This window comes from Pholis gunnellus (assembly GCF_910591455.1).
Source record: "Pholis gunnellus genome assembly, chromosome: 3".
NCBI lineage: Eukaryota > Metazoa > Chordata > Actinopteri > Perciformes > Pholidae > Pholis > Pholis gunnellus.
Genome location: NC_136529.1, coordinates 8789794 through 8809390, shown reverse-complemented (window position 1 = coordinate 8809390; position 19597 = coordinate 8789794). Strand labels below are relative to the sequence as shown.

General features: G+C 41.6%; 2 protein-coding genes across 2 annotated transcripts; both read left to right on the top strand.

Moving 5' to 3' along the window:
• Window positions 1-13237, top strand: smarcd1 (SWI/SNF related BAF chromatin remodeling complex subunit D1; the record flags this gene model as incomplete). The annotated part of the gene is made up of 13 exons (XM_079186239.1): window positions 1-186; window positions 3335-3510; window positions 4618-4660; window positions 4976-5098; window positions 5642-5764; window positions 5994-6110; window positions 6459-6560; window positions 6691-6852; window positions 8430-8527; window positions 8632-8767; window positions 9564-9686; window positions 10955-11056; window positions 11891-13237. 13 exons carry the CDS (start codon window positions 1-3, stop codon window positions 11942-11944), a joined length of 1545 nt encoding a protein of 514 aa, XP_079042365.1. The 3' UTR covers window positions 11945-13237.
• A 1451-nt stretch (window positions 13238-14688) lies between these two features.
• LOC306693912 (glycerol-3-phosphate dehydrogenase [NAD(+)], cytoplasmic-like) lies at window positions 14689-19402 on the top strand. Its single transcript, XM_079156576.1, has 8 exons — window positions 14689-14820; window positions 16166-16343; window positions 16439-16579; window positions 16703-16841; window positions 17215-17327; window positions 18209-18445; window positions 18557-18663; window positions 18912-19402. The coding sequence occupies exons 1-8, from the start codon at window positions 14777-14779 to the stop codon at window positions 19006-19008; spliced, it is 1056 nt and encodes a 351-aa protein (XP_079012702.1). The 5' UTR covers window positions 14689-14776; the 3' UTR covers window positions 19009-19402.
• Window positions 19403-19597: the final 195 nt, after the last annotated feature.

Sequence of the window (19597 nt, the reverse complement as noted above, 5' to 3'; positions counted from 1 at the left end):
ATGGCGGCCAGAGGGGGGTTTCAGTCAGCACCGACTGTTGGTGGCGTTGGAGTTATGGGACCCGGACCACCGTTACCGGGCGCAGGACCAGGCATGGGACCCGGTACTCCTTCTGGAAGGATGGTACCGTCGTCGGTCGCGCAGAACCACATGTACCGCTCCCCGATGCCCGGGCCTGGGTACCCGGTGAGATATCACTCCATCTTTGCTGCTGACGCGCTAGCCAGTCCGCTAGAACAAAGCCTCTTACCGCGGCTTTGTCACTAGCGGCTAACGTTAACCACCGACACCAACACGGGCCACAGCTCACTGGAGCTGGAGAAGTTCACACCCATCAGACACGTTTAAAGAGTCGACTAACTCTTACTAGAGTCTGTTTGTTGTTTGAATTTGCTAACCCTCCCGCCCGCTAACATTATTCTGAGCTAGTTAGTCACGGTAGCCAATTAGCTTAGCCGGCTAACGTCGCTAGCATTAGCTGGTAACTGTGTTTCGCTCGGTTTACTTGCTGAAACATGATTAACATATCTTTTGAGTGGTTTCTAAACAGTGCGATGAAGGGAGCCTTTAATGATAAACGTCGAACTTGAGAAAGTTCAGGCGTGGCTTGAATTCAAAAGTTGGCTTTATAGTTACTGTGTCTGGTCCACTTTTGAATGAATCTGCTGCACGAAGCCTCAGTTTGTATCAGTGCAGATTCTCCAACCAGGACCAGCCTGCTCCCTGTGTGCTTCACGTTAACATTAGTCTGTTGTGTGCTTCACGTTAACATTAGTCTGTTGTGTGCCACCGTGCAAAAGCAACGTCAGCGCCTTCCTTTGGTAAACTTTGTATCACCCGGCTCGTAAAGGTGTTACACAACAGAATAAGTGGACCCAGGTGGTTTCTAAAAACTTGGCTTGAAAACATGAATAGTGTTCATCCATTCGCATCAAACGTGTACACTTTTGTTTAAAGCAGTGTGATACACTGTTGATGATATAAGTCTGAATTTCAGCTCGTGTATTATATTGAACAATGGAGGCTGTAGCTAACGAGCACAATGTTTAAACTATGTGAGACACTGAACGGTTTGCCATGTTACTGATATCTTATATTTACTGGTCGAACTAGGGCTCCATCCAACAATGATTTTAATTAACAAGTAATCTGCTGATTGTTTTATCAGTGAACCGTTTGGACTGTAAAATGCTAATGTATTCTTATTTCTGATAAGGGTATTTCGTTGCTTTGATGTTTTTGTAGGGGTAAGGAGAGGAAACGATACATTTGATCCCAGAATCAGGTCATCTGTACATTGCTTTAGGCAAGCAACAAACGTTTTCCCATATGGAAAGAGACGTTTTCAAGTCGTTGATATTTCTCAAAATGTGTTAGAGATATTTGGAAACGAGGTTGAATCGTTGTCTTCCAGTCTTTGGCACTCGGTGTGTCTGGCAGCGTTCCCTTCATCTAAGCTGATTGTGAATACGTGAGGGTGAAAGCCCCTGAGCATCCGTAAATAATCAAGTCTCTTTGAGGAAGCAGAGTGTGTTTACGCTCTGGAAAACAAGTCATAGAATATTCATACAAAACTAAATGTCACATTGTGGGGCAATCCCCAAATATATGTAATCTCTCTATGCGCGCTTCATTTATTGTTGAATGCCTTTAGCATGATTATATAGACCTAAGTGGTTGTTATAGTTAAAGTATTATACAGTATGTAGAATTATGGAGGCTCCGTCTGATTGTTTCTAACTTGACCCAAACATTTCCAGATCGTTGTAAAGTCAAAATCTGTTGAAAAAAAACAGATGGAATCATTTCCAAAATCCACAACGTGTTATTATTGAACAAAGTATTCTCCTTCAAGCCACATGTGTTGGTGTTTAGCCTTTCAAAAACATTTTTACTGCAGTCAAAAACATTTCTCTCACACAAAGAGGCAAGCACCTGCAGAAAAGCAATCTACCTGCACCATAAATCACATTTACATAACTCCAGCAGAGAAAACCATCATTCAAACACCTCAGTAGAAGCTTCACATGTTAAAAAGAGAGATCTGGTACAGCCCGAGTTGTTATCCTGTCATGCCTGCTGCTACTGTGAAGTGATTTTTATAGATTTGTGAATAGACCCTGGCAGATAATACCTTTTTTTTTTTAGTAATCCAATCTGTGGCTCGGTGTATTTTCTAACAGTTCAGTACTAATTGTATCTGATCTTGTCAGTGCAGATGTAGTCTAAAGAGACATTTGTTGTATATCCACGGTAGTTGAAAAGTGTGCTGCCTAGCTACTGGCAACCTGAAACATAGTTTAGTGAAAGGATGTTACATCTGTTTTTTTTTTCCTCCAGCGTCCTTGACTGCTTTCACTCACATAAGCAGCCTTTCTCTACTCAGTCGAGGCGGCTTCATACTCTGAATACTGCAGAAATCCAGTTGTTCACCAATACACCAAGGTTGTACCGATTCATATTATAAAGAGCACCAAAAGATCGAAATTGCAGCTCCTCTGCCCACACTGCGCTGTGTGGAAAAGGCAGAGCCAATTCATCTAGCTTGTATTGTTGACAATTCGATGTCCGTCACTCTTCCACCCCCCCCCCCCCACCCCCCACCACCACCACACGCTGGAGAGAGGGTGTGTTTTTCCTTCATCTCTCTCAGTTGTTGAACTGACTGCTGGAGGGGAAGCTGCCGTCAGTGATTTGTCATTTATCTGCTTTTCTCACCTGCACTCATGCAGTCAAATACACAAAGTCGCCTGTTTGAGTTCTTAGTGCTGGGCTTGGTGAGTTGGGATTTGTTCTGTATTAAGTCGTTTGAAGGAGCCGGCATGCATGTTGTTCCCCTCTCCTCTTGTAGGAGGAAAGAATGCGGATGTGATGATTTTAAAAAGCAGGGTTTGGTTTTTTCTGTAAACACTGCAGAGCTGCTATTGGTTCTCTTGTACTTGAAAATGTGTTGTGCAAAATGAGTTTGGATCAGTTTTGAATGAGTAGATTATCATCAGGGTTTAGCAGAATGTGTTACGGTTATTGCTGATGAGCAAGATTGGTGGAAGGTTCGCAGGATTGATGATTTTCATAAGCATGGCAGCCGTCTTCCATAGTGCTCTCGTGTATAATTACAATGTCTTTGATTATGGGAGAAATAAATGTTGCATTAGGTAACAGTGAAAAACGGCTGTCGGAATTTGCAATGCCCAATGTGCCTAACAGTTTGAAGCCAGAATATATTCTATTTATAGTACTTTAATGTAAGGCAAGCAAAAGCACATTTGAGAAGCTAAAAAACACAATTTCTTTTCAATTATGTAAAATAATTTTCCCTATGTATTCTATGCAGAGACCAGGCATGCCTCCATCCAACCGCATGACCCCACAAGGACCAGCCATGGGCCCCCCAGGATACGGCAACAGCCCCGTGTCTCGTCCTGTGATGCCCGGCGTGATGGACCCGTCTCGCAAGAGGCCCGCCCCCCAACAGATCCAGCAGGTTCAGCAGCAGAACCGCAACCAGCAGTAAGTCCTCCCGACCCATACAGAAGATCAATATTCACAGCTTTACTTTTATTATGGGCTTTCTTTTGTATTAAAAAAAAAAAAATAGTGTTTTGATTGTGAATACGCTCTGCAGCCGCCCACTCCGTCAGACACGCCATCCTGCACTCGCTTCATCACTGTCTTCCAAAACCATGTGTTCCTAATAAAATCTGTCTTTACTGTCACAGATTGAAGAAAGGGGGACTTTTCTTAATGGAAATAGTTATTTTTATGAAGAAATGCTTTGATAGGAGTGATCTGGCCTCATTAAATGTCTTTGAACTTACAAAAAGATTCATCAGTGTTGAGATGAAATGATTAATTGAAAAGACTGAAATTTAGTTGGCATCTGATCTCTTCTTGAGCAAAATGACAAACATCCAGTGGCTTCAGCCTCTCAAATATGAGGGTTTGCTGCTTGTCTCTGTTTTATATAATTGCACATTACATATATTTGGGTCTTGGCTCGTTAGTTTGTCAAAATAAGCTATTTAAATACATTATTGTGGCTTTAGTGCAAAGGAATGTCATAACATCCCTATTTCTGATATTTTATAGAAACAATTATGAGATTCATTGAGAAAATAATCAACAGATGAATCAATAGCCCTATTATTGATATTTAAATTAAATGTATTTAATAGATTCAAAGGGATGCACAGCGAAATGCAGTTGCAGCCCATCTGTTACACAAACAAAACCAGAACAGTGGTGCATCCCATAGTGTATGTTTTGAATTTGCATCAGGAGGAATGTAAACGGCAGCAACAAAAACAAGTCTCTGGGCAGAAAATATGTTCAACATCTTAACATAAAAACTGAAACATCAGGAAAACACTGTTCCCAGTTGTTCTTTGACTTTGTTTGAGCTTCAGGCATCATTTCCTTCTCCGATGTTGCTGAATGTGCTCTCTCGTGTACCGTAATTGCTTGATTGATGATACTAACTGCCCACGTTAAGGTATAGATGTTCTACATTTAGTTTTCAACCCGTGTGATCACACTTATTCAGATTATTTTAATCCAGCACTACTCCTCTTTGACTCACATTCAAACTTATCTTGTTTGAATAATTTGTTTTCACAGCACAAAGAAGAAGAAGATGGCTGATAAAATTCTACCTCAGAGGGTGAGTGTTATTCAAAGAGCCGTCCATTGAAGTCCATTGATCCTGGCCTTCATTGTGTCGGAGAGATTACAATTCCTCGTCCATTTATATGTTAATCGAGGGGGCTTTGTTTAAAGTACTACAATTGCGAGTGCTGTAAGCAATTAAGATGACTTATTTGTAGCGGTGCAACGGATCATAAAACTCACGGTTCACACTTTTGAAATGATTATGAAATAAAAGATTGTATTTCTATTGATAAAAACAAATGCTGTAATTAGTTTTAATGATGCTTGTGTAAACAGCTGGTCACCCGTGTATTTCGTTGTGTCGTAGATCAGGGAACTGGTCCCGGAGTCTCAGGCTTACATGGATCTGCTGGCTTTTGAGAGGAAGCTGGATCAGACCATCATGCGCAAGAGGCTGGACATTCAGGAGGCCCTCAAGAGGCCCATTAAGGTTCGGATCAAATACAGTCTGCACTCCTGGAATCCCTCAATCACTCCGCTTCAGACCTGAAATTAATTACAAAGCCATTCAGACCCCCAGAGGCCTCCATCCATCCCCATAACTGCACATTTAAAATTGATGTAATTCAGTGAAGGCGTGTAAAAATGTCAACAGCACCATGAGTTCAGACGTATCACTGGTTGCCGTGTAAAGGTGGATTTGTTTATTGCTCTTGAACCAGGCTTTAATTCATATGGATGTTTGAAGTTAAAGATTTCTGGTTTTAAAGACAGTTTTGATGTGGCAGTGTATCAAACAATAAGTACGTTGTTAGGTGGACAACATGCCGAGCAGATATTTCTATATAAGTAGAACGTCCTCTCGCTGTCCGCCTTCAGCAGACCAATACATTGATTTCATCTTAAATTCAGCTGCACGCTGTCTTATCTTTCCCTTGTTTGTGCACATGTGCTGATTATCGGTGTAGATAAGAAGGTAGTGTTGAGTGAATGACAGTCCCTCAATTTAAGGTTTGTTTTGATTGTTTTCCAGCAAAAGAGAAAGCTTCGGATCTTCATATCGAACACCTTTAACCCCGCAAAGCCAGACGCCGAGGACGGAGAGGGCACAGTGGCATCATGGGAGCTACGTGTTGAGGGGCGTCTGCTGGAAGATGTAAGCTTCATCATTGAAACATTTTGGTTTATAGGAATGTCTTGTGTGTACACTTTTGGATATGAGTTAACATGTAAGCTGCTTGAACAGTAGATTATTCCAGAGCACTGCTTATATAACCAACCACATTGAGCCAAAACTATGAAAGAAAAAGTCTTTAGACTTACAGTTCTGATGTTTTACAGAGATTAAGATTATATTTCCGCTTTCTGTAACATTTGCTTTGCAGACGGCTGTGTCCAAGTATGAAGCCACCAAACAGAAGCGGAAGTTCTCCTCTTTCTTCAAGTCCCTGGTGATCGAGTTGGACAAGGACTTGTATGGTCCAGATAATCACCTTGTGGAAGTAAGAGTTTATTATGTGCCTCCTAATTCACAAGCAGATATTTACCCAGTTATCCCCTTTAAGTATGAAGAGAGCGTTCACTGTTTGTCTGTCTTTTTACTGCTTTTAAAATTGCATCTGTTGTTTAGGTGACATCATAAATCAGACCAGCAATCAAAAACCTAAAGATATTCTGTTAACGATCATTTAAGACAGAAAATGCAGGAAATGTCACGTTTTAGATCCTGAAACCATCTAAAATGTGGATAAATCAATCATCAAAATAGTTGCCAACTAATCATTTCAGCTCTATTTAAACCCAGTAAATACTTGTGTGTGTGTATAAATACTTAGAAAATGTTATTTTAGTGGCACAGGACTGGCACCACCCAGGAGACGGATGGTTTCCAGGTGAAGAGGCCCGGTGATGTGGGTGTTCGCTGCACCGTCCTGCTCATGCTCGACTACCAGGTAAAGACATGCTCGGGGTTTACTCCACCTCTCAGAAGGCCCTGTGATTTGGTAATGTTGCCTTCAAGTGCTTTTCAAACCTTCAGTTGTTGGCTTCGTATCAAACCAGTCTTTCTTGTGTTCCAAACAGCCCCCTCAGTTCAAGCTGGACCCCCGGCTGGCTCGCATGCTGGGTATCCACACCCAGACCAGACCGGTCATCATTCAGGCTCTGTGGCAGTACGTCAAGACCCACAAGCTCCAAGACCCTCATGAGCGCGAGTTCATCAACTGTGACAAATACCTGCAGCAGGTGAGTCGAGTTCTTTCTGGTCACATACTGCACCTTAAACCTCAGTGACGCATTTTGTTATTTAGGAACACACCTGATAAAACCTGATAAATACAAACTGCAGCCGTTGTATGAAGCTGGAATGAGCAACAGCCGCATAGTTGTCCCGGTTAATTGGTGCTCTTGATGTTGTGCAGTCCGTCTCTCTCTACCCGTCCCTCTGTCCTTGTATGGGCTCTCTTCTCTCTGGCTCACTGACTAGTTTCCACTGCTTTCTGCTGGGCCAAGATAAACAGAGGGTTGTGGAAAGCTAGCGGTGAATTCCTACAAAGTGAACAAACAAAATAAATTCGCTGGTTAGCTTAGAGTTTCTTGTAATTACAACAGTGATTTGTAATGAAGTAAAGATGGAATAGAGGCATGAATTTAAAAGCTCAGTTTTCCTTTTTTTTTACTCCATCAGTAGAAATTCCCACAAGTCTTAGTAGCAGAGACGAACATGCGCTAGGACAAAAAAACAGAAAAGGAGTGGGTTATTGCAACTGTAGCTACAAGCTATACACCTGTTACTGTGAAAATAAACATTAAATAGATCAAATAACTCGCACATTAGAGACAGTTAGTTTATATGTGAGTGGTTAATAAAGACATTCATTTAGAATCCTTCTTTGTTGTCTTTGTAGGGTTTTCTTTTCAAAACAAACACAAGCATACAAACTGAATGTGAGGCGACAGGAAGTTCAGTGCGCTCTTCCTTTGAAGTCAGACCGGCCCCAGGGCTCGAGCCTTTCAGCCAAATAGAAGACATTTTGAATATGTTGACATTAATAAAGCAAAGTAACTCAAACGGTTTCTCTGAAACCCCCAATTGTTTAGCAAAAGACTTAAAGGCAATTCTTTAATTGTATTTACCCTCTTGACGTCTAAATAGTATTTGCTACATTTGAATGGAAAGAGGCACATTTTTGCTTTAACTTATCATTATGGAGTACATCTAGACAGCACTATTTAGATCTAAGGGCGATAGAATAATTCAACCATCTGCGTTTAGATTGGTTCCCTTTAAGCCTCGCTTTCACTCAGCCCCTCTGTCTGCCACCGGGTGCGACCTCCGGGGAAACGAAGGCTCAATCTAGAGCACAGAGGAGGAGTGTCCACCACTGGAATAACCAAAACAGAGGCAGCATAGTGCTTCTGTTTTCCTCGGGAGCTTTCGGTAGCTATCTCCTGTTACCAAAGAGGATCAATGTAAGTTCTTTGCGGTTACTATTCCCAACAACCAAAGGAACTGTGGAAAACAAAATGCAGTGCGTGGCCAATTTTATCCCAATGAAAGTCGCGAGCACTCGCTCCAAAAGTCATCCGATGATGTCATACGCTTATTTTCTTATCTATTGCTTCAATGTGAATATATTTGCATAAAGCTTAGTGGTTGTTTGGTAGTGTCTGTGGACTGTGATTGTGCAGCGTTGGGAATGATTTCTTTAAATGTTTCTTGTTTTTTCCCTGATCGGTCTGAATAATGCCGCTTAATATGTCTAGTTTTGCTCATTTCTAGTCGTAGGCTCTGACAAATGATGTTGGTTTCATGTTTGCAGATTTTTGAGACTCAGCGAATGAAGTTCTCCGAGATCCCGCAGCGCTTGCATGCACTCCTGATGCCCCCAGAGCCAATCATCATCAACCATGTGATCAGGTAACTTCATTACAGTGATGAATTAGGTTATGATGTTAAAGTTGATCTCCTGCTGGCTAATCTCCACATACAACGAGATCTAAATGTGCGGTCTCCTGTTGTAGCGTTGACCCTAATGACCAAAAGAAGACCGCCTGCTATGACATTGACGTGGAGGTGGACGACACGCTGAAGACCCAGATGAACTCCTTCCTGCTCTCCACAGCCAGTCAGCAGGAAATAGCAGGACTGGACAACAAGGTACAACCGAGAGTTTAGACGAACGACTGTAGACCAGTTTAAAATCAACAAATGTCACCCAAAGAGAGGAAGTTAAGAAATAGCATTTAATTCTTTGTTTTACGACTTCCATCTGCCGTAGCTGTGTAAAGGCCGTTTAAAGCACGTTCACTTTAAATGCAATGTGAATAGTCGTCGTTGTTGTTTTTATTGGACCCCAGTTCCATTGAGTCACCGTGTAGTTTATTTGCTCCCAGTTTGTGAGCCTCCCAAAGGGAATTTCACACTTAGCCACTCAAATTGTTGCCTGTGAGTTGCCGGCTTCTTTCCAGCCCGTCATGAGGTCGGTCCGGTCTCTTTGACGTCCTGCTAGCGGCCGCTAGCTTTGCCGGGATGGCTGTAATCACATTGATAAGGCGCGGAGCCATTCCTCCTGTGTCGTCTTTTGTTCTGAGTCAACATTGTACATGCAGAGAGCTTGTTTATAGTTTATCGGCGCCATTCATGTTGTGACTTTATTTTGGGTTTGGTGACCAATACTGATACACACCCGCTTCCTGCCGGCCTCATATCAGAACTGTAGTGTTTTAGTTTTCTCTGTATGTATATTGTCTTCTAATAAAATAAATCTGGTGGTTTAAAACTGCTGATCTCAGGAATACTTGCAGTAAAATGGTTATTAAGGAAACTCCTGGCCCCCCCCCCCCCCCCCCCCCCCCCCCCCTTTTCCTGTGTCAGCGATGTTCCATTTAATTAATACCGTATTAATTACGTTAAATTGATGACTCGTCTCTTTATTCTCTTTAATTCCTCTCAGATCCATGAAACCATTGAGACCATCAACCAGCTGAAGACCCAGAGAGAGTTCATGTTGAATTTTGCCAGAGATCCTCAGGGCTTTATCAACGACTGGCTGCAGTCGCAGTGCAGAGACCTCAAGGTGAGTCCGTCCGTCAACAACGGAGTCCTCGAGGCACTTAAAGCTTGTTTATCTGTGGTCTCATATCGCAGCAGATGCCAAACAAACACATCCACCATATGCAGTATATCACAGCTGTTTTGCATGCACCGAGCATCCCTAAAGCTTTTGTTTTGTGTGCATCTAAATAAGAGAGAGTGTGGATAGAGAGGTAGTTGATGTCATTCAGACTCGTAAGCGTACTGCCGTTTGGCATCAGTGTTCAGAGAGAAATCATCATTGATAAGAAGAAGAGGCAATATGAGTCTGTCCACCAAGATTAGCGTTAATGGATCTCAGCCAAAAGACTTTCAATGTTTTGAGTAAACAATGTGACTTATCGCTTTCAACTATAAACTTTGCTTCTTCTTTTGCCGTTACTACCACTGCTGTTATTGCTCCATCTGCCTTCCTAATATCATTCACTTTCTCCATAGTGCAATTTCACTGTCACTGTTATCTGTACACACGGCATGATGTCATGGTTATTTATCCCATCCTAGAAGAAACTTCCCTTCTGCCTGGAGACTTATTCCTTCTTTGATGGAAAGGTTTCAGGATGGAGGAAGTCATGCTGTACGGATCTGTGAAGCCCATTGAGGCAACTTTGTGATTTGGGTTCTTTTAAATTGACAATCTGTAAAAAAAAAAAACATTTATAATGCAGCACATTGTGTTGGCGTTTCAACAAAACATTGGGAAACTGAAGCAGAATAAGAAAGTGGATACAAGAAAAATAAACTTCTGCAGTGTTTAAAGTCACAGATAACTACTCAGGGTATCTCAGAGGGAAACACTAAGACGACAGACACACACCATCAAAACAACAGTTATAAACAGACCCTCCGGTATATCGAAGCTTGGTTCGTTTTAAGGTTCTGTGAATTCCTTGAGTTCATGTTTGAGGTTAATAATATTTGGTCTTCTGGAGGTTTACTATGGGAAGAGAGGACTTTATTACATATAAGTGCGTGGGCGTCGTGCTCTCTCTCATGCTGCTCAGCTGTAACACAGGATCGTAAAGTCCAAATAAGAGCGTGAAGCATTTAATAACACGTCAGCTGAGTGAGCCCATTATCTGCTGACCAGCTGTCAACCACCTGCAGTGTTTGTTCAGCCGACTCTCTGTGAAATTGAACAAATTAATTTCAAAGCTCAACGACCAACCTTGTGCTCCTGCGACGATACGTTTGTCTGAGCTGCGGTCAGCGTTTGATAGATGTGTAAATGTGTCTTTTCTCTATTTACAGACCATGACGGATGTGGTAGCAAACCCAGAAGAAGAGCGGAGAGCAGAGTTTTACTACCAGCCGTGGGCTCAGGAGGCGGTCTGTCGCTACTTCTACTCCAAGGTATTCCACTTTGTTCCTCCTCCTACACTTTGCATTTCTTTATTTCTTCTTCTTTGGTCCTAACTGAAATATCTCCACAACTGTATTATGAATTGGCATGACATGTTGTTGACATTCATGCTCCCCAGAGGCTGAATCCTTTCAACTCTAGTGAAGCCCTGACTTTTCCTCTAGCGCCACTGTGAGGTCATTTAGGTTTTGTGAAATATCTCAACAACTATTGGATAGGATGCCATGAAATTTGGTTCTTTTTGCCTATAAGAAATCACCCAAGAAAATAAAACTGTTTGGACTTAAAGAGAAAATTCGCCAATTCGTTTTTATATGAATGCACAATAAGTGCTGATGGTAAATGTAGTCCACTGTATGCTATATTGACCGAGTTAGCTGATTTCTCCTGCTGCGGAGCCGTTTACCAGAATGCATTGCACGCGAGCAGCAGGTTTGCTCAGTTCTGCAGGGTCCCCGCCGGCACAATCCTCCCCGCTGGAGCCTCGAGCGGCCTCTCTGCGGCTGAAAAAATAAGTTAAAAATCCTTGTCCTTGACATCCTCTGCACTCGCATGTTGGGAAGCCATTTTCCACTGTTGAAAAAATAAAACAAGCAAAGAGAACGAGGAAGTTTAGTTTTCTTATGAAGTGCTAGATAATGGTGATGAATGCCCATTATTTCCAAATGTTAGCATGCTAACACTAAACTAAGATGGTGGAACGGATAAACGTATCTTCTTAACATCGGCATGTTAGCGTGGACTACCACTCATGGTCATTGTTGACCTTTTTATCATCATTGCATTGTCTTCTGGTGATTGAATCTTTTCTTCGTGTGTTTCAGGTCCAGCAGAGGCGACAGGAGCTGGAGACGGCGCTCGGCATCAGGAACACCTAAAGAGATTTATCCACAGAGACGACCGACGTGTGAGAGCGTGTGCGGGATGTTCAAAATGAATTCCTCCGAGAGTTTTCTAACCGGCTTGGAGAGACATAGATACTAGATGGCTTTACCGTTCTATAGGATGCCCTTTGTTTAAATCCACCCTGCAGCTCGACTACTGTTGCAGTGTGATTGCTACTTCCACTTTTCCACACCAGAGCTGCAATGTATTTTCGCTTGCATGTCTAAAGCCTTACCTGGAAGCATTCCTCTCATTTTGATACATTGTGCCCACACAGAAGTACAGATCGTACTGAAATGAAAAGCAGAGGGCAACTTCTAATGTGTTCTGTCCCTGAATCTAAAAATATCTTCTAATCAGCTGCAATGTGTTGATTCTGCCTTGACTCTTTGTTCCCCCGTTTTGGGGAAAGTAAATTTACATTTTACTCTCCCAACTCGCCCCCCCTTCTCCCCCGGATGCTTGCCCATTCAGTTAGATATCGATTGTGTTTGTAATCTACGGCCACTTTGTTGGCTGTTCATGTGTCACTTTGTCTTAAGCTCTCGTTGGTTAGTTTTGACAGTTTGTGCCACAGTCTGGTGTACGAGAGAGAAAGCTCAATCGTGGCAAGATAGACAAATTTTGTCGAGGGTGCCATTTAGTATGAAGTTTTCCTTTTTTTTTTTTTTTTTGTTATTATCAATGATTCTTGTTTTAAAAGTATGTATTATATCAGTACTTGTCTTGTTAGCTAGTACAGATTATCAAGGAAGTAGCTAGTATGAGTACCTCTAGTCTCTATAGTTTTGTAAATACTGAGCAGAAAAAAACCTGAAGATGGATGTGAAGTAAAATTGTATCTTATCCCGGCAGATGTTTTTCTTAACTTTTTTTTGTCACCGCTCAGATAGTTGAAGCAGTATTTATATTATTAATCGGCCCTCGCTGTCACAGCACGGTGATTCAGCTCTCCTCAACGTAAAGATGTCACACGTGACGAGTTGCTGCTCTGCGCGATTCATGTTGCCTGCGAGCTGGGAAGAGTTAAATATTCTGCTTATAGTTTTGTGTATTTTTGATTATGTGCAGAGAAGCCATACACGGTGGAACAAGATTTAAGGAGTTGTAGCTTCTTTGTACGCTGGCTGAAGACTTTACACCTTGATGAGTTTAATGGTCGTCGTTTCCCCGTATGAAGTTTAAAGATGAGCGTCCTGGCTGAAACTTTAGCGTGCATTTAATTAATGAATTCCAAGAATACACTAATGTGGGTTTGGGCAGGTACATGATTTGAAACAAGTGGTGGGAACCTATGAGGGGGGGGGGGGGGGGGGGGGGGGGTCTGTAGTGGTATTTGAATCTGCAGACTTTTTCATGGACCAAACCTATTTTTCTGTATGTTCTTATGTTATAATAAAGGATATGTAAAATGTACATGTCTGACAGTGATTATTTTATTTTTTACCTCTACACAATAAACACTACTCTAATATTCCTGTATGCATTACAATTGGACTGCAAATGTTATTTTTTGTCATTTATGTGTCTTTCATTTTTAAATGTCAGTGAGAAGTTAAAGATGCTCACAAACCCTTTTAGCTGTGCTGTTTGGTTCTATTGGTCCCAATTGGTCTCATGAGCTCATGAGACAACGTAACCAGCAACCTGTGGTAGAGGAAGTACTCCGTTTATTCACCAGTACAACAATGTTAAAGTACTTCATTACAAGTAAGTCTTCATTCCAAATCCTACTTACGTAAAAGTGTTGGTTCATTAAATTCTACCTTTCAGTGATGTTGAAAACTAATATAAACGACACCATCTGAGATTTTTTAGAGAGGAAATCTCTTTTGGTGGAACTGCGAACAGCTCAACGATCCAAAGCAAACTCCAAATTAGACTCTGCTTTTTGTTATTAAGAGGTCACAAGCCATAACTTTTGGAAAGCATGGTTTAAATGTTCACTGTTGCATTTTATTTTAATAGCTTTTTTGTATGTGTTTTGTATAAAATGTTAGTCTGAAAATTATCTACAACTGTCAGACAAATATATTGGAGTAAAATGTGCATTTCGCTCTGAAATGTGGTGAAGTAGAAGTAAAGTAGCCTACCATTAAATGGAAATACTCAAATAGAGTACAAGTACCTCAAAAGTGAACTACAGTACTTCAATAATTCCTTTTCACCACAGAATTTCACACTTGTACCTGGAAAATGTTCGGTATTTGTGTTTGAAAAAACATCTTAATTATTTACCATCATTTTCTGTTGATCGATTAATTACTGTTATCGTTTGAGCTAAAGTGTATTTGTGTAACATTTACACTTATTCTCTATGATAATGCTTGACCTTAATAATTATAACTAGGAGGTGATAACCACATACACATAACGTCATTTCATCAGCCCTGCTAATCTTTTAATTGCACATAAATCATTTTACTGGCAGGAGGAATGTGGTTTTGAAGGGATTTGATGTTTTTTTATTATTATATGCATATAGCGTTACAAACTTTTTTTTTCTGCTACCATCACAATAATATGGAATGTGATCCATAGGTTTGAACAAAAATATTAAAATGTTTTTTATAAAATTATGAAAGTGTCAGAGTATTTTTTTTCTTTCCTTAATTAAACAGGCAGAAACAATAGAGTCGTGAACTCTCCTGTTGCTTCTGCCTGACAGTAAAAGAGAGAGAGAGAGAGTTTGTCCCGCAGAGCAGACCAACCGGCGGGAGAGGGTGTGTCTGAGCCGCAGCGTGTCCGATATAAATACACTTTGTCCCGCTGCAGCAGTGTGTCTTCGTACCGGCAGCAGCTCCGTCTGGAAGATCAAGCACATAATGGCAGCGCCGAAGAAGGTCTGTGTGATCGGCTCTGGGAACTGGTGAGTGAAGGGATCGAAGATGTCTGAATTGTTGAGTGTCAGTTGTGCGCCATTTTTAGTTCATACTCATCATAAAGGTATTTTTGTTCTCTGGATTAGATTTCACACTCAGCAGTGGAAGGCTTTGTGTGTGTGTGATGTCTTAAAGTTGGCAAACTTTGGAAGAAAAGAAAGGCAACGTTAACCTAATCTGTTAACAGCAGATAAATAATTCATAAAGTTCATAGTCTGCAGAGTGGAGGTCTGCTGACACTGACTGTCTCATGACCTTTGACCCTTCAACACCCCCCAAAATCTTTATTAAAGAAGCAGCTCTTTCATTGTTCAGCAGTATTTGTGCTGAATCGGCCTTCATGTGTTGTTGACATCCCTCAGCCTGCATGACATTTAGTCCAGTCTGTGGACGAGGAAGTATTCACATGCTAAAATACTAAAGATACTTAAAGTAGCAATACCACAATGTATTATTAACAGCAGCATGTAACCAAAGTATTAGAAGTAATAAAATACTCAATATGTAGTGTCATGGTTATTTTTAGTATATATATATATATATATATACATTATTATCATCATTATTATTGATTAATATGTAAGAATTAATATTAATATGTAAGAAGTATTTCAATGCTGTAGCTGGTTGAGAGAGAGAGAGATAATTAAAACTAAGTTATATACATTTTGGAAGTTTAATCAGTAACAATCCATCATGTGTTATGAAGTTATAAAGTAGCATGAAACGGAAATACTCTAGTAAAGTGCAAGTACCTTAAAACTGTGAAGTACTTGACTGAGATCAGTTGTGAAAGGTCAATAGTAATAGTGTTGTGATGTAATCTTACAAAGGGATTTCTCCCAGCCCATGTTATGAAGACATCCAACAGCCTGTTATGAAATGAAACACTCATCATGCCAAAATAATGGTCCTCTGGGATTCTCTTTTTTTTACCTGTCGTGTTATTCTTGTCTGGAAACGCATCTGAAAAACAATTCAAGTCATGTGACTCTAAATATCTTAATTACAATGATCCTGTGTCACAAGTCCTTTTGACATCTGCTCACTATTAGGAGATTCACTACTGTATTTATTATTAGTCATGAGACATCTAAAATCAATTTTCATCTATTTAAAAGTTTCTTGCACACGGTGGTCAGTTTATGACCTCCTTAATACCAGCAATAGTTGAGGCATTTTTTTCTACTGATCTAGTATCACTGCAGCACCAGGCCAGAGTATGAAATCCATTCAAATCCATGTTTAAATTACATTTCACAGTAACAACAGAGGACATTTAACCTTTTTTGGGGTAACCAGTATGATCATTGTGTGTCTCTATGTCCACAGGGGCTCAGCCATTGCCAAGATTGTGGGCGCCAACGCAGCCAAGTATGACAAGTTCGACACCACAGTGAACATGTGGGTGTTTGAGGAGACGGTGAACGGCCGGAAACTCTCAGATATAATCAACACGGACCATGAAAATGTGAAATATCTGCCCGGCCACAAGCTGCCCCCCAACGTGGTGAGCATGAAAACACTCTTTGGTGGCTTCAGTGACTGCCTGGTGTTGTCATATGACTGAACTTCTTCCCTCCTTGTTTCCTCTCTCCTCGTCAGTTGGCCGTTCCAGACTTGGCCGAGTCTGTGAAAGGAGCCGACATCCTGATCTTCGTGGTGCCTCACCAGTTCATTGTGAGAGTGTGTGACACCATTAAAGACCACATGAAGAAGGATGCTGTAGGAATGTCTCTCATCAAGGTAACATTTTCCTTATATTTGTATTTTGTATGGTACCATAGCGGCACAGGAATTTCACAGTGCACGAAAGAAGTATTGATGCACGGGGATTTATTTGTGTGTGTATTTTGTGGTCTGCTCCAGGGTGTGGATGCGAGTCCAGAGGGCCTGAAGCTGATCTCTGAGGTCGTCCGAGGGAAGCTGGGCATCACTATGACCGTCCTCATGGGAGCAAACATCGCCAACGAGGTCGCTGAGGAGAAGTTTTGTGAAACAACAATCGGTACGGACGATAAATAGACATTTGATGCCTCTACCTAAGGGGACATTTGTCTATTAGAAATGACTTGCTATGAAACTAAAGCACAGTACTGCTTTCAATCTGAATGCAATGCTTACAGGAGACAAACATAATATATTCTTACTATACTAGATGTATACGGCTGTATTTTGAGTGTGGCTCCAGCTGTAGTTAAGGAGGACATGACTGGATGACTTTTGATATATCAATAACTCACAGTATGATCTTGTATCTTATATTGGTCTTTTCCACTCATTTATTTAAAGTGAAAGATTGTAGGGTAGCCTACTCTGGTCCTCTGTTTGAAACACGTTCTGATGAAGAGAACACGTGATCACATGTTTTTTGGACACAGGGTGCAAAGACAAGGTTTTCGGGCCCCTGCTGAAGGAGCTGATGCAGACCACCAACTTCCGTGTGACTGTGGTGGAGGAGTCTGACGTCGTGGAGATCTGCGGGGCGCTCAAGGTCGGCTTTTCTCCTCCTTCAAAACTGATTTACTCCTTTATTTTCACCGCCATCTGAGCGCCAGCAAAACTTTCAATGTCATATCTGTGCTTAAGCTCTTCAGAATGCATAGAAGATGTAATGGGTGAGAAATACGGCGCGGTCAAAAGAATTCCAGTTGCTACAACATTTTTGTGGCTTAATATTTCTCCACATATACGGATATTTCTCTTACAATTCATCATTTGCTGAGACATCTGTAATCATTCGGACATCTTTTTAACTGCTGCATTTAAAACCTTTTAAGGGAAAACAATAAAATACCATCTTAAAGAGATACATCTGCTCGTCTGGCAGATTCAGTATTCTTCCAAAAAGCTTGAATTATACATATTACAAGCCAATCACCAATATTCTTGTTGTTTTTTTAAGTCGATGGACATAGATATGATATTCAACAGGACGTTTTGTGGGGCTACTGAGGCTCAGTTGTCGTCAATCAGAGGATCAACGGTTCGAGCCCCAGCTTCTCTAGTCCATGTCGATGTGTCCTTGACACTTAACCCCACATTTTTACCGTAGGCTGTACCTTGCATGGTAGCCCCTGCCATTAGTGTATGACTGGGTGTGAATGGGTGAATGATGACGCGTAGTGTTAAAGCTTTGAGTGGTCGGAATACTAGAAGAGTGCTATACAAGGACAAGTCCATTTACCATTTATGCATCAAAAGCAGTGAAGAGACAAATCTAATGTAGTGTCTAAACATATATGAAAATGATCTATGCGGAGGAACTACTTTCTCATCACAACAGTGGCATTCCTCAAAGCAGTAGTACCAACATCCAACATGTAAAAAGTTCAACACGATAGCAGCAGCGTCTCCTCTCCCTGTGTGCTGCAGAACATTGTAGCAGTGGGAGCAGGTTTCTGTGATGGCCTGGGGTTCGGCGACAACACCAAGGCGGCCGTGATCCGTCTCGGCCTGATGGAGATGATCGCCTTCGCCAGGGTCTTCTGCACGAACTGCCAGGTCTCCCCCGCCACCTTCCTGGAGAGCTGCGGCATCGCTGACCTCATCACGACCTGCTACGGCGGACGCAACCGCAAGATCGGGGAGGCCTTCGCCAAAACAGGCAAAGTACGAAGAACCCGACTTTGTCCCCCTCTGTGTTTCTCTCTGTCACATCTTATGAAAGCCATGACAATGTAACATCACACACTAACGACCCCGGACTTCTCTTTGTTGTAGACCATTGAGCAGTTAGAAAACGAGCTGCTCAACGGTCAGAAGCTTCAAGGCCCAGCGACTGCATTGGAGGTCCATCAAATCTTGAAACATAAAAACATGGTGGAAAAGTAAGTGTGTCTTCTATTTCATTTATTACTGATAATGTTTTGTTCATTCATTTCAATTTGGTATTTTCAGATAGTACAATTTGAATGTCATCGTATGCAAAAAAAAACTATTAAACATTCAAAGACAGACGTTGGAGAGCGGTGCCAACCTTCTCATCTGACTCTCGGCAACAGCGAGCGAATAAGCCCGTTTCACAAGATGTCAAACTATTTCTTTGGTGATTTCCATCGTTGTTTCTCGTCTCTAGGTTTCCCCTTTTCACCGCTGTTCACCAGATCTGCTTCGACGGCCACTCAGTCACAGATTTCATCAAGTGTTTGCAGGACCACCCAGAGCACATGTGAAGGATTAGAGACTGACGAGCGGGTGGGAGTTGGGAAAGGACTCCCTCTAGAACTATTGTGTAACCCAGGTGATTGCAGGGAGGAAGGTTAGGTGAAGACTGTGCATAATCCGGACTACTTTCATGTTTGAATCTCAAACAACAAAGACAACAAAAAAACAAAAACAGAGTTGCCTTCTCTACTCCTACTTTCTTGCCTTCCATTACAACACTGACAGAAGCACTGACTTCTGTTTAGACTAATTAGAAACACACATATCCCAAATTGTTGCATTAAATCTAGTCTTAAAAGTTTTACCAATTTACACAATTTACACAACGCTCAAACCCCGACGTGTTTCTTGTCTTCTGGACTTATGATGATTTATTTTGGAATAAACTATTGATCTCGTTGACTTTGTGCCTGTGCTCATGCTTAATGTTTTCTGTTTAGCTCGCTGGCATCTTCCTGCAGGATGCACTCAAACACCCTCTGCTGCAGCCTCGCTGTAACCTGAGCCGAGCTCAGCCAGGCTGCCACTCTAAACTCTTCACCTTTACCATTTTCCAGAGCGTCTATTTCAACCTTGCTTTTTAAGATCACGCCCTGT